Below are 14,095 nucleotides of genomic sequence, written 5' to 3'. Positions count from 1 at the left end.
AATTACAACTAATAAAAACTAACAAAAAGCAAGAAATTGTTAAATAATAATAAAACCAATTTTTAAAAAGTAATATTTTTTTTCCCCATCAGTCTGTTATAATTCATAAATCAAAAAGTAAACATTTAGAAATTTAGAAATTGACAAGAATGCAGTCTAATTAAAAAAATAAAACCATTCATTGTCTTATTTTTTAATAAAGATAATATGGAACTGGTAATATTATTAAATAAAGCGAATACATTTATTCATCCAAGTGCAGTGTGTTGTATTCGTGTTTTCTCGATGTTTTAAATATCATCAGCCGGCAGGTCAGATGCATAATGCATTGCGTCGTGACTTGTGTAAATTTTAGATAATGTATATAATGTAAAAATTAGATAATGTATATTTTATATAAATATAAACATTTTATATATAAATAACATATTTTTCCTAAATATATACGTGTGTGCATTTATATACAAAATAATTATACACAGTACACACACATATATTATGTAAACACAAACTTTTATTTTGGATGCGATTAATCGTTTGACAGCCCTAATTTTTTTACTAGTGGGTGCAGGACTCTATAGTTCATTTATGTAAGTGAAGATAGCAAAATAAAGTAAACTGTGACATATTATACCCAAAAATTCTTCATACAGTGGACTACCAGTAAAATTTATAAAAAATTTGGGACCAGAAATTATTCAGACATTATGACCTGATCATGTTTTGCTAAATGTTTTTTTCTTTAATTGCTAATGCGACCTTTTTACACCACAGACTGAACTAAATGAAGCATTGCTTTGTAATTGGTTGAGCTAAATTGGCATGATCTAATTGTGTAGTTAAATTTAACAGCTGACAGATATTCAACATCATTCATGTGTGAGAGTCTAACAGAAGGATGGACAAAACCAGTGAAATATCAACTGATTTGAAAACTCTGAGTTCTTGTCATATTTTATTACCATTTTCTAAACTATAGCGAATAAACTGTGATAATGTGAAAGATGTTGAAAGTGTTTGAATAAATTTTGGTTTGACTGTGCACATACAGATATCACAACTTGCTTGTTTCTTTGCAGTGTAATGAGACGTCGTTCTTCTTTGAAGCTCCCAGTAAGACGGCCTGCAAGAACCTGTGGAAGTGCTGCGTGGAGCATCATACCTTCTTTAGGTAGAACAACCATTCTCCAAATGATATCAAATGCAGGGTTATTATCGTCAGCTACATTTACATTTATGCATTTAGCAGACACTTTTATCCACAGCAGTTCGTCAAGGGGCCAACAATATCCGTAAGATACAATGGCAGGTTTATTTGACAACAATTAGTAAGCAAGCTAGATGGGATGGGGGAGGTTGGCAGTTCTCTCCACTAGAGAGGAATAGAGGCGGTGAAAGTTTTCGAGAGTGACTTTTGGTCTCTCGTTCTAAAGGAACAATAAGGCGTCCCTCATTCAGTGACCTTAGCTGGCGGGAGGGAGGATAAACTTGTAGGAGAGAATTGAGGGAGGTGCTGTTTCAGTGCTACTTCTGAATGCCAGTGTTAAAGGAGTAGTTCACTTTAAAATGAAAATTAGCCCATGATTTACTCACCCTCAGGTCATCCTAGGTGTGTATGACATTCTTCTTTCAGATGAATACAATCAGAGTTATATTTAAAAATGTCCTGGCTCTTCCAAGCTTTACAATGGCAGTGAATGGCTGTTTCTGTTTTGAAGTCCATAAAGTGCATCCATCCATGATAAAAGTGCATCTATCCATGAAAAAAGTGCATCTATCCATGATAAAAGTGCATCTATCCATGATAAAAGTGCATCTATCCATGATAAAAGTGCTCCAACGGCTCTGGCGGGTTAATAAAGGCCTTCTGAAGCAATGCATTCGTGTAGAGAAAATATTCATATTTCAAACTTTATAAAGTAAAATAATTAGCTTCTGGCCAAATTAACATACGTATTTGACTAGAGTCTAAGCGCAACTTATGCGAGTAATGCGAGATATTTACGCTACGCCATGACGCACTTATGCTTTAGGCGCAAGTAGACTGCGTATGGGCGTTTGGCCGGAAGCTAGAATTTTACTTTGTAACATGTTAAATATGAATATTTTTCTAATACGAACCCATCACATCGCTTCACTTCAGAAGGCCTTTATTAACCCCCCGGAGCCGTGTGGAGCACTTTTATCATGGATAGATGCACTTTTATCATGGATAGATGCACTTTATGGACTTCAAAACAGAAACAGCCATTCACTGCCATTATAAAGCTTGGAAGAGCCAGGACATTTTTTAATATAACTCTGATTGTATTCGTCTGATAGAAGAATGTCATACACACCTAGGATGACTTAAGAGTGAGTAAATCATGGGCGAATTTTAATTTTTGGGTGAACTATCCCTTTAAAGCAACACTAAAGAACATTTTTTACCTTAAATTAATGTTTCCAAAATCGTATCAGTGGTTTATCAAGTCGTAACAGGGTGAAAGGCACTTCTGCATTCGCTTTTCAGCCCTATATCTGCTATAACCACACCACACTATGCAGGACTATATCTGCTATAACCACACTATGCAGTCCTATATCTGCTATAGCCACACTATGCAGGCCTATATCTGCTATAACCACACTATGCAGCCCTATATCTGCTATAACCACACTATGCAGCCCTATATCTGCTATAACCACGCTATGCAGCCCTATATCTGCTATAGCCACACTATGCAGCCCTATATCTGCTATAGCCACACTATGCAGCCCTATATCTGCTATAACCACACTATGCAGCCCTATATCTGCTATAACCACACTATGCAGCCCTATATCTGCTATAACCACACTATGCAGCCCTATATCTGCTATAACCACACTATGCAGCCCTATATCTGCTATAACCACACTATGCAGCCCTATATCTGCTATAACCACGCTATGCAGTCCTATATCTGCTATAACCACACTATGCAGCCCTATATCTGCTATAACCACACTATGCAGTCCTATATCTGCTATAACCACACTATGCAGCCCAATATCTGCTATAACCACACTATGCAGCTCAATATCTGCCATAACCACACTATGCAGGCCTATATCTGCTATAACCACATTATGCAGCCCTATATCTGCTATAACCACACTATGCAGCCCTATATCTGCTATAACCACACTATGCAGGCCTATATCTGCTATAACCACACTATGCAGGCCTATATCTGCTATAACCACATTATGCAGCCCTAAATCTGCAGCCCTATATCTGCTATAACCACACTATGCAGCCCTATATCTGCTATAACCACACTATGCAGGCCTATATCTGCTATAACCACACTATGCAGCCCTATATCTGCTATAACCACACTATGCAGGCCTATATCAACCACACTATGCAGGCCTATATCTGCTATAACCACACTATGCAGGCCTATATCTGCTATAACCACACTATGCAGGCCTATATCTGCTATAACCACACTATGCAGCCCTATATCTGCTATAATCACACTATGCAGGCCTATATCTGCTATAACCACACTATGCAGGCCTATATCTGCTATAACCACACTATGCAGGCCTATATCTGCTATAACCACATTATGCAGTCCTATATCTGCTATAACCACACTATGCAGCCCTATATCTGCTATAACCACACTATGCAGCCCTATATCTGCTTTAACCACACTATGCAGCCCTATATCTGCTTTAACCACACTATGCAGCCCTATATCTGCTATAACCACACTATGCAGGCCTATATCTGCTATAGCCACACTATGCAGCCCAATATCTGCTATAACCACACTATGCAGCCCTATATCTGCTTTAACCACACTATGCAGCCCTATATCTGCTATAACCACACTATGCAGGCCTATATCTGCTATAACCACACTATGCAGGCCTATATCTGCTATAGCCACATTATGCAGCCCTATATCTGGTATAACCACACTATGCAGCCCTATATCTGCTATAACCACACTATGCAGCCCTATATCTGCTATAACCACACTATGCAGCCCAATATCTGCTATAACCACACTATGCAGCTCAATATCTGCTATAACCACACTATGCAGGCCTATATCTGCTATAACCACATTATGCAGCCCTAAATCTGCAGCCCTATATCTGCTATAACCACACTATGCAGCCCTATATCTGCTATAACCACACTATGCAGGCCTATATCTGCTATAACCACACTATGCAGCCCTATATCTGCTATAACCAAACTATGCAGCCCTATATCTGCTATAACCACACTATGCAGGCCTATATCAACCACACTATGCAGGCCTATATCTGCTATAACCACACTATGCAGGCCTATATCTGCTATAACCACACTATGCAGGCCTATATCTGCTATAACCACACTATGCAGCCCTATATCTGCTATAATCACACTATGCAGGCCTATATCTGCTATAACCACACTATGCAGGCCTATATCTGCTATAACCACACTATGCAGGCCTATATCTGCTATAACCACACTATGCAGTCCTATATCTGCTATAACCACACTATGCAGCCCTATATCTGCTATAACCACACTATGCAGCCCTATATCTGCTTTAACCACACTATGCAGCCCTATATCTGCTTTAACCACACTATGCAGCCCTATATCTGCTATAACCACACTATGCAGGCCTATATCTGCTATAGCCACACTATGCAGCCCAATATCTGCTATAACCACACTATGCAGCCCTATATCTGCTTTAACCACACTATGCAGCCCTATATCTGCTATAACCACACTATGCAGCCCTATATCTGCTATAACCACACTATGCAGGCCTATATCTGCTATAACCACACTGTGCAAGTTTGCCAGACCGGGTCGCGTTTCTGTAGTTCGAATGAGACATAAGCAAACTACAAATTTGACTTAATTTAATTTCAAACAATTTATTTGTTTACTTGTTTAAATCAGCATTAAGAATTGAGATGCGAATTTCATTCACAGAACACAACAAGTTAATATTTGCTGATTTAAAGAAGGACCTTCCAGAAGCCATGCCGGCTTATAAATAGGGTCCTTCAAGACACATAATCAGCACTAATAACAACAAAGAATAATCCACCCACCCAATACCCATCCACACCAACAACAACACCATTCACCACAAAATATCCTCCCCCAACCAGCATACGTCGCGCATCTCATCCATCCATCAAACAAAATCCAATAATAGGGGTAATCAAACATATGGAGCCTTCATTCCAAAGCTGGTGCTGGATAAACACGAGCGTGCGTGCGACAGTAGGCTGCTGTAGGCTAAAGTATTTACGACAGCGGTAATGGACAATTCCACTTCCAACCTGTAGGGCGACCGCAGAGGAAAACTTACTTGGTGTTGCTTTAAAGCCTTAAATTTAATTCTGGCCACAATCAGGAGATTGTAAATATTTTAATGAGTTAAAATAGATGGATGACAAAAACACTTGTCAGAAACAGAAAATATATATATAAAAAATCTCATTCAAAATAAGGTAATAGCTTATATCAATGATACTAAAAATTACACCGGTTCGAACAACCTCATGCCCTTTAAAAACATCTTTAATCCTGTCTAAGCTTCTTGTTTTAGTGCAGAAAGCCAAAAGCGCTCCGTCCTGTATGTTCTCACAGAGAAACGCTGTGAACTCGAGGGCCCTTCAGATTCCCGGGGCTTTACTGAGGCTCTCGTTTACAGGAGAAGCATTCGGGGGCTGTTCTCCAATCCTCCCCGCGTCGCCCGGCGCGCTCAGAGTCGTCTCTGGTGTTTATTTCATCAGAGCGCTCTCACTCCGCTCCCCAAAGAGCTTTACGCCGCACAGAATGCAGGAGGCTGGAGATTTCAGCTGGTAATCCGCGTGTGAAACTTAAGATCGGGAAACACAAAGAGCGACGGGAGAGAGATTTAGACACGTTACATGTATACATGTACACCTCCAAACTGTGTGAAGAAAATACTAACATTTATTAGAATTATTGCTAACATTTTACATTAAGGTCCCATTTGTTAACATCAGTTAATGCATTAGCTAACATGTATTTTTACATCTTGTTAGTAAAAATGCAATTGTTCATTGTTTGTTCACAGTTCGTGGATGTTGAAATTAACATTGACTAAGATTAATAAATGGGTAACACTTTACAATAAGGTTCGTTAGTTAACATTAGTTAACTATAGACCTTATTCGCAAACACCGGAAGTAGCTAACCGCGGCCATATTGTTGACATGACATCTGTCCTGCTGCCCCTAACCGCGCGCAGATTTGAGTTGAGGGGAGCAGTTGCCTGGCTTCATCTCGTCGGTATCAAGAGAAGATAATGCTATTATTTGATGTGGGTCCACACCAATGAAGCTTAAAGTAACAACAGGTCGTTTTTTGCTCTCGGGCTCCCCCTACAGTTGGGAAACAGTATTGTCCTCTACTACTGTCGTAAACTGTCATCCTACATGCACGTGCATTTGTTGACAACCATGATAGCCCTGAACACTGTAGGAGGAGGTCACATGCAGGTGTTCTGCTTGCGTCGCGTGTGAAATGTCTTCATCCCAGGTACAGTGGCATATATTTCAGCATGTCATATGAATATAATTTCATGGGGTTTTTTTTTTTTTTCTAACGACAAATGATCGCGATGCTCATGTTTACAAGCCAGCGTCATTATAGTAGCCTAGTCTATTGGTTACCGTTTTACTGAATCTATATGATACTTCAATGCAATGTTTGAGTGGTTGATAATAACCATATATCGTCAATATTATAATATCAAGCTACCATAAATGAATCTGCAAATTTTACAAATCGATTTGCATTAGGCCTATAGCTTGAGGCAAGACAAATAAACAAATATCACAGACATGTTAGGTATCCTAAAATATGATTTTATTAATAATCTTCCTCCTTTCTTTGTACATGTTGAGTAGACTACACTTTTTAGGTCAAACATTTGCTATTTGCATTTCATCGATTGCAAAGTTCAAATCAGAACGAGAATACTAGCGATAGCTAACCATTAGGGGTGTGACGAGACGCTTATCTCACGAGACGAGACGAGACACGAGATTGGGTTCACGAGAACGAGACGAGACGAGATTTTTGCACAATTTTTCAGAAATCCTCAATGACAAAATTCATGACTGGAAAAATAGCATGCAGGTGCATTTTTCAATGTTTTAACTAATAATCTTCTAATGCATGTCATTTCAGGTCTACTTTATGAGTATGAATTATCAAATGCATTGAAAGAAAACAATATACAAGCACTGTAAAAGGTTTTTATTGACTGGCTTTTCTCCTGTATGATTTCACATTAGTCTCTTCAGACCTTACTGTACATTTAAGAGCTTTCAGAACTTCTGATTGAGGCTGTGTGTGACCTCCTAACTGAACTCCTTTACATACATTTAACAGAGAAATAAAAACCGTATAAATAACAAAAATAAATAACTGGTTTCTCTTAGTCTTATTAAGTGCAAACAATAAGTGCAAGTGCAACCATAATCAAAGTTAGCACACAGACTCTTTATAATTGTTGTGAAATTGCGGTTTTATTTTGCACCGGCAGTTATAGGGTTAATGCGGTGAGTTCGGAAAAGGCCGAGAGAAACGAGGCTGGTGTGTTTGTCTCTACAGTTGTTCTTGCGTTCCGATTATAAGTTCAGAAACGGAGCCTCCCTTGTCTGTTGTCCTTTATACGTTACAGTACTCTCTCAATATTCGCAGTGCCAACAGAGACCATAGCCGCAAATAAACAGTCCAGAGATGGGTATTGGGAGACGGATTATTGTATGTATGCAGCCTAATTTGTGCGCAATGCACATCAGGGAGCTTGTGTTTTACTTTAACTTACAAATTCGTGACCGGCGTATAGGGAGCAGCGGTGCTGAGCGCGCATTCTACAAGATAAGACATTATCAGACGTTTAGTCTGTTGCGCAACGAATCCTCCGCCATCGTCACGCGATCAGTGAACTGTGATTCGTGCTGCACTGATTGCAACGGCAACTCGTGCTGGATGAGCAGAGCAGACTTTTGCATTAGTTTATAGGCTAATGGTTTTTATTTTTTTATAAAAACAACAAAACGATAGTTTAGGCGAATGTGAGTGTAGCGGTGAAATATTAATGGGGATATCGCGAGACAGCTTTTTCACTCGACGAGAAATCTCGTCATATTTAGTCTCGCGAGATCTCGTGGCACGAGATCTCGTCACACCCCTACTAACCATCAAAAACTAGAATATCGTTTACTAGCTACCAGATTGATAATTCGCTACTACTCTACCATGAAAAACTAGCCAAAAGTTTAAAGAGTGCAGGATCAGTTCAAACTAAGGCCATGAAAAGAGGCATCGAACAAGAGCCTATAGCAGCGGTACATTACACCAAGCTCACCGGTCATCAAGTGTATTCATGTGGTTTTGTTGTAAATCCCAATGCCCCACACCTTGGTACGTCACCTGACCGTAAGGTTATAGAGAGAGGGAGTGAAAGCTCAAACTACGGGCTTTTAGAAATTAAGTGCCCTTCCAAGAATAGCTTCACAGAGTGTCCCTACCTTTGCAAGCAGGCTGATGGCAGCTATAAATTAAAAGAGTGTCATGCCCATCATTACCAAATAATGGGGCAGCTTGGTCTCTCAGGTATGTCCTGGTGTGATTTCTTTGTTAAATGTGAAGAAGACTACCACTTAGAGAGAATACACTTTGATGTTGCAAAATGGGAACAAATGAAGTGCAAGCTTGATGCATTCTTCTTTACCTACTATATTATGTGCCAGTGATTCTTATTTTGTTCTATTGTTTGGTTTGCAGTGTTGAGCAAGTTACTTTAACAGTGTAATATTCTGTATTCTGTATTACTCTATAACAATAGAGTATTCTGTATTACAGCTATAAAAATATATACATTTTGAATACATATTACTGTTCTTGTTTCTTATTGAGTTAAATTTCGCAAAAGTTAAACTGAAAACAATACAGTAAATACATTTACAGTAGTAGTTGTGTAAAAATGTGTTCCACTCACCACTTTCAACAGCATGTTGTTGACTCTCTCCTGCATCAGTAGTGGAGGTGGAACCGGAGGAGGCATCCTCCACACAGACTCTGCGTCTGCACACACGTTTTGTACATGAGCATCATCAGCTTATTTACAGTAACATATAAATGTAACATGTTGATACGCACTATTGCCATTAGTGCTTATCACCATACATATTTATAAATTAACCTACCGTTTTTTGGGCGACTTTCGACAGCCTCCGAGCTTCTCTTTAGTTGGGTTAGGCCCTTGTACAGCATTTACGGGATCGGGGAACTCATGGGTAGGTTTTCCGTTCATAAAATGCTACATGAAAGATAAAAACAAAATTATTTAATGTTTCTTGCTGGAGCGCTATGTTCGACTTTGTTGTAAACTGACGAAAAATAAAGTTGGGATATAACTAATGTTGGCTAAAGGGCTCGTTAAACTTAGCTTAGAGAGTAGGTTAACATTCTGGCAATAATATTCATGGTTATCTACTAATTAAAGGCAAGAACATAATTTACACAAAATTAGTAGATCTAGACAACAAGTAACGTTAGCTGTTAGCCTTACCTTTGAGCAGACGTAACTGTGCTTCGTTATGTTCGACACATTTAACTGGAAGTGGGGCCGTCCACACTGTTTAATCCATCGAAGGCACCGGTCGCGTTGTGTTTTTGGTTTTGGAAAAGCAAAAAACACAACTCCTCCAGACAATCTTTCGGGGTATCTTGTGTCCGATTTACAAACGCCGTGGGCGCACCGCTTCACCATCTTGCTTGCTTGTCAATGTTTGACGGACCTGCTCACATAGTAACGGTTGCTATGATGTGTGATTGGACAATGGCCGTTTTGGGGGAGGGGCCGGCGAAAGGTCAATTAGAGAGGTTAGAGAGAGGCATTCTTTTTTCGATGGGGGGTTCGATGCTCCCTGCACACGCAAGGTCTCTCGCTCGCTTTCTCTCTCTGCCGTCCGCGCGCGTTGGAGCACAGTCTCTGTCTCGTGTGCGCGCTCGCTCTAGATTCCGGGAGATTTGAACTAATTTGCGGTATAACTTGTCGATCACGAGTGGCTCAACAGGTAGAGATCTATAGATAAACTCATCTTTCAGGCATTTGACCGACCGGGTTGACAATTTAGCGTGAGAAACCGGGGGTGTGAGCGTGTGAAACCAATCAAATGCGGGTGTCTCACGGCCAATGCGTGAGAGTTGGCAGCTCTGCAATGTGGATCCTCGTTCTGCCTTTAACGCGATCACTTTCTCTTTTTGCTTTGCTCCGACAAAACCTTTGCTTTCTTGTTTTTCTGTGCTGCTTCGGCCATGACTATAACATTTGGCTCGCAAGTCCGATTTTAAGGAAGTGGGGGTGGTGGTGGAAGTGACGTATATGCCGTAAAGCAGTCGAATTTTGTAGTTCTCTTTGTTCGCCGGTTACTACCCGAAACCCGAAGTTTAAAAGTACGATTAAAAACGCTACAGACCCCGTCAGGCTATGGCAGACGTGTCATTCAACCTATTGTAAGTCGATGTTCCATCACAAGAGACTTGGAAATATATTATGAAGGCTGAAAAGTTACCTGTTGTTACTTTAAGTAAAGATACGTCCTTATTGCCACTTTGCCAGCCGTAACTTATCCGGATATTTATAACGATCTCGTTCATACAGTATCCGTATACAAACTACAATGCACCTCAACAAGGCAACATAATGAACGACACTCGTCTCATTCGTGGAGGTGGAAAAACAAGTTCTTTGTGACATGCTAGATTTGTTGTATTAAAATGTAAATGCAAAAGAAAAGGCATGAGAGTCGGTTGTTTTTGTCAATTTTAAGTTTTCTTTTAAAATGTTTGCGATTTTAATATAAGTAAGTTACATGGTTACATATTTGACCACTTGCTTGAGCAACTTAATATATAGAAGTAATGCATGGAATAATTGGCTTACGTTGTTGAAATAGTGAGTATGTTTTAAAATAAAAATAGTGAGTGCCAGGGTGTTTGTGGTACAGCCGCGGATCGCACTGCAAACGCAGCATATAAAGCACTATAGCGCGTCCTGCTTCTGTACCGTATACGCACCGCACATGCATTGCACACGGATTATGTGTGAAACCTGTGGTAAAATGATGGGAACCGACTTTTCTATGGGGAGTTGGCTGAAAGTTTAGCCTATTTATCCTAGCTAGCCTCTCTTGCGCTGGCTCAACTCTGTCTCCTTCCCTTCACGTTTTCTGACAGTCGGTAACTTATCGCATAAAAACTAACTCCGGGGTTCTTGCTGTTGTTAGAACAGCCGTGTATTACACAACACACCATCGCGCTGTTTAAAAAAAAAAAAAATACAGTGATAATAGGCCTACCATGGATAATACCGACGCTGCCTCGCTTGTCAATTGACAGACTGACAGTTGCCGTGGTTTCTATGTCAACAATATGGCCGCCGCAAACATTGATGACGCAGATCGAATAACATCTATATTAGTTGACATGAAGTAATAATGAACTGCACGTATACAGCATTTATTAATCTTTGTTAATGTTAATTTCAACATTTACTAATACTTTCTTAAAATCTTGTTAACATTAGTTAATGCACTATGAACTATACAGTAACAAATGGATTGCTCATGGTTAGTTAATTAATTAACCAATGTACTAATGAACCTTATTGTAAAGTGTTACCAATGAATGCCATAGAAGTATTGTTCATCGTTAGTTCATGAATCCTTATTATAAAGTGTCACTGAATTATTGTATTGTTAGTGTTGTTTGCTATTGCTATCGTTCAACTTGTGCAGAGCTCAGTGGCAATGAACCGTTGAGCTGAAACAGGACTGTCCGGACTTAAGAACAAGCCAAATCATGTTCTGTCATCTTAACACAAAGATCTCTGAATGTTTTACAGTCTTGTACAACATGCTTCAGTTCTAGTCTGATCTCTCATTATGTTTTGGCTTTTAATTTCTCTGCTGGCTGGATGTGTGTTTTATCAGAGCTGCATGTTTCTAGCTTTTGAATTTTAATGAGAGGAAAGCTCTCCTCAACACTCGTTCTGTAATTTAGCTCATTAAAATATGGGTGTAAACAACAGATTTGCTCCACAGATGTTTGAAAGGAGCATCCATGTTTCATCAGAAGTCAAAATTAAAAGGAGAATGGATGAATGCGTAAAAACCTGTAAATTAAAGCTTTCTTGTTCATCTAAATTACAGAATGCCAGAGAACGAGTCTAATTCGCTAACAAGGAAACTGTCCAAATTCAGCTCTCTGGGCTCGAAGCATCGCTACAGGTTAGTAAAAGAGAAATGAAATGAATTCAGAAGGGTATTTTTAAAGAAATTAATGATTTTATTCAGCAAGCATGCATTAAATTGATCAAAACTGACAGTGAAGACTTTTATAATGTTACAAAAGATTTCCATTTCAAATAATCCTAATCCGAATCCTAAGAAAAATAAAGTATCACAGTTTTCACACAAATATTAAGTAGCACAACTGTTTTCAACATTGATAATAATCAGAAATGTTTCTTGAGCATCAAATCATCATATTAGAATGATTTCTGAAGGATCATGTGACACTGAAGACTGGAGTAATGATGCTGAAAATTCAGCTTTGATCACAGGAATAAATTACATGTTACAATGTTATTTTAAATTGTAATAATATTTCACTGTTTTTACTGTATTTTTGATCAAATTAATGCAGCCTCGGTGAGCAGAAGAGACTTTTGTCAAAAACATTAAATAATCTCACCGACCCTAGAAGCAGTCATAAATCTATAGTCAGATAAAAACACATGAGTTATTGAGAAATAACATGTAATATGTACAGACAGAGATATTAGTCACAGACAGTGATATAATACTGAATATCTGTTAAAAAGCAGTGACTCATGTCCTTTATTCTCAGGGTTAGTCATTAAACAAACTAGCTTAAACGGCGGCTTCACATCCATCAAGTGTGGGCCAAACTCAAAAGAAAAGAAGGTCAAATAATTGGCAGATTGACAGCACCTTTGCAACACTGAATCAACCACTAAACGCCAGTTTTAAAAGGAACAGTTCACCCAAAATAATTTATTAAATTTCATACAGGTTTGTAACAACATGCTGTTTATTTTTGAGGGAATCATTCCTTTAATGACGTGTATTTTTACTGTGATGCAGGAAGACTTTAATCATAATGTGTGTTTCTGCTTCTAGTGGAAAAACTGCAACGCAAATAGTAAGAGAGCCGTCTGTGACTCTCCCTCGACCCGACCAACAGGTGATCCGAACCCGCAGCAAGACCTACCAGAAGAGAAGCGCTCCGCCTGCAGGTCAGATGCATTTACTGTTACACTCGTCTAACATCATGTGCTCTGAGACAACCAGACACACACTACACCCTAGCAACTACCTGGCAAACACACAGAACACCCTAGCAACTACCTGTCAAACACACAGAACACCATAGCAACTACCTGTCAAACACACAGAACACCATAGCAACTACCTGTCAAACACACAGAACACCATAGCAACTACCTGTCAAACACACAGAACACCATAGCAACTACCTGCCAACCACACAGAACACCATAGCAACTACCTGTCAAACACACAGAACACCATAGCAACTACCTGCCAACCACACAGAACACCATAGCAACTACCTGCCAATCACACAGAACACCATAGCAACTACCTGTCAAACACACAGAACACCATAGCAACTACCTGTCAAACACACAGAACACCATACCAACTACCTGCCAACCACACAGAACACCATAGCAACTACCTGTCAAACACACAGAACACCATAGCAACTACCTGGCAAACACACAAAACACCATAGCAACTACCTGTCAAACACACAGAACACCATAGCAACTACCTGGCAACCACACAGAACACCATAGCAACTACCTGTCAAACACACAGAACACCATAGCAACTACCTGGCAAACACACAGAACACCATAGCAACTACCTGCCAATCACACAGAACACCCTAGCAACTACCTGGCAACCACACTGAACACCATAGCAACTACCTGCCAAT

General features: G+C 39.5%; 1 protein-coding gene across 2 annotated transcripts in view; it reads left to right on the top strand.

Annotated features, from left to right (window-relative positions):
• epb41l4a (erythrocyte membrane protein band 4.1 like 4A) overlaps nucleotides 1–14,095 on the top strand; it is a 65,482-nt gene that overhangs the window by 37,125 nt on the left and 14,262 nt on the right. Inside the window, exons 10-12 of one of the 2 annotated variants that reach the window (XM_056261570.1) lie at nucleotides 1,080–1,171; nucleotides 12,259–12,336; nucleotides 13,252–13,367. In XM_056261570.1, the coding sequence (XP_056117545.1) occupies nucleotides 1,080–1,171; nucleotides 12,259–12,336; nucleotides 13,252–13,367 (286 nt within the window). The remainder of the gene's footprint in view (nucleotides 1–1,079; nucleotides 1,172–12,258; nucleotides 12,337–13,251; nucleotides 13,368–14,095) is intronic. The other variant, XM_056261571.1, reaches the window with a different exon arrangement.

This window comes from Rhinichthys klamathensis, unplaced genomic scaffold, assembly GCF_029890125.1.
Source record: "Rhinichthys klamathensis goyatoka isolate OS25496 unplaced genomic scaffold, OSU_Roscu_1.1 h1tg000183l_1, whole genome shotgun sequence".
In the NCBI taxonomy this organism is placed as follows: Eukaryota; Metazoa; Chordata; class Actinopteri; order Cypriniformes; family Leuciscidae; genus Rhinichthys; species Rhinichthys klamathensis.
This window is presented reverse-complemented; position numbering and strand designations above follow the sequence as displayed.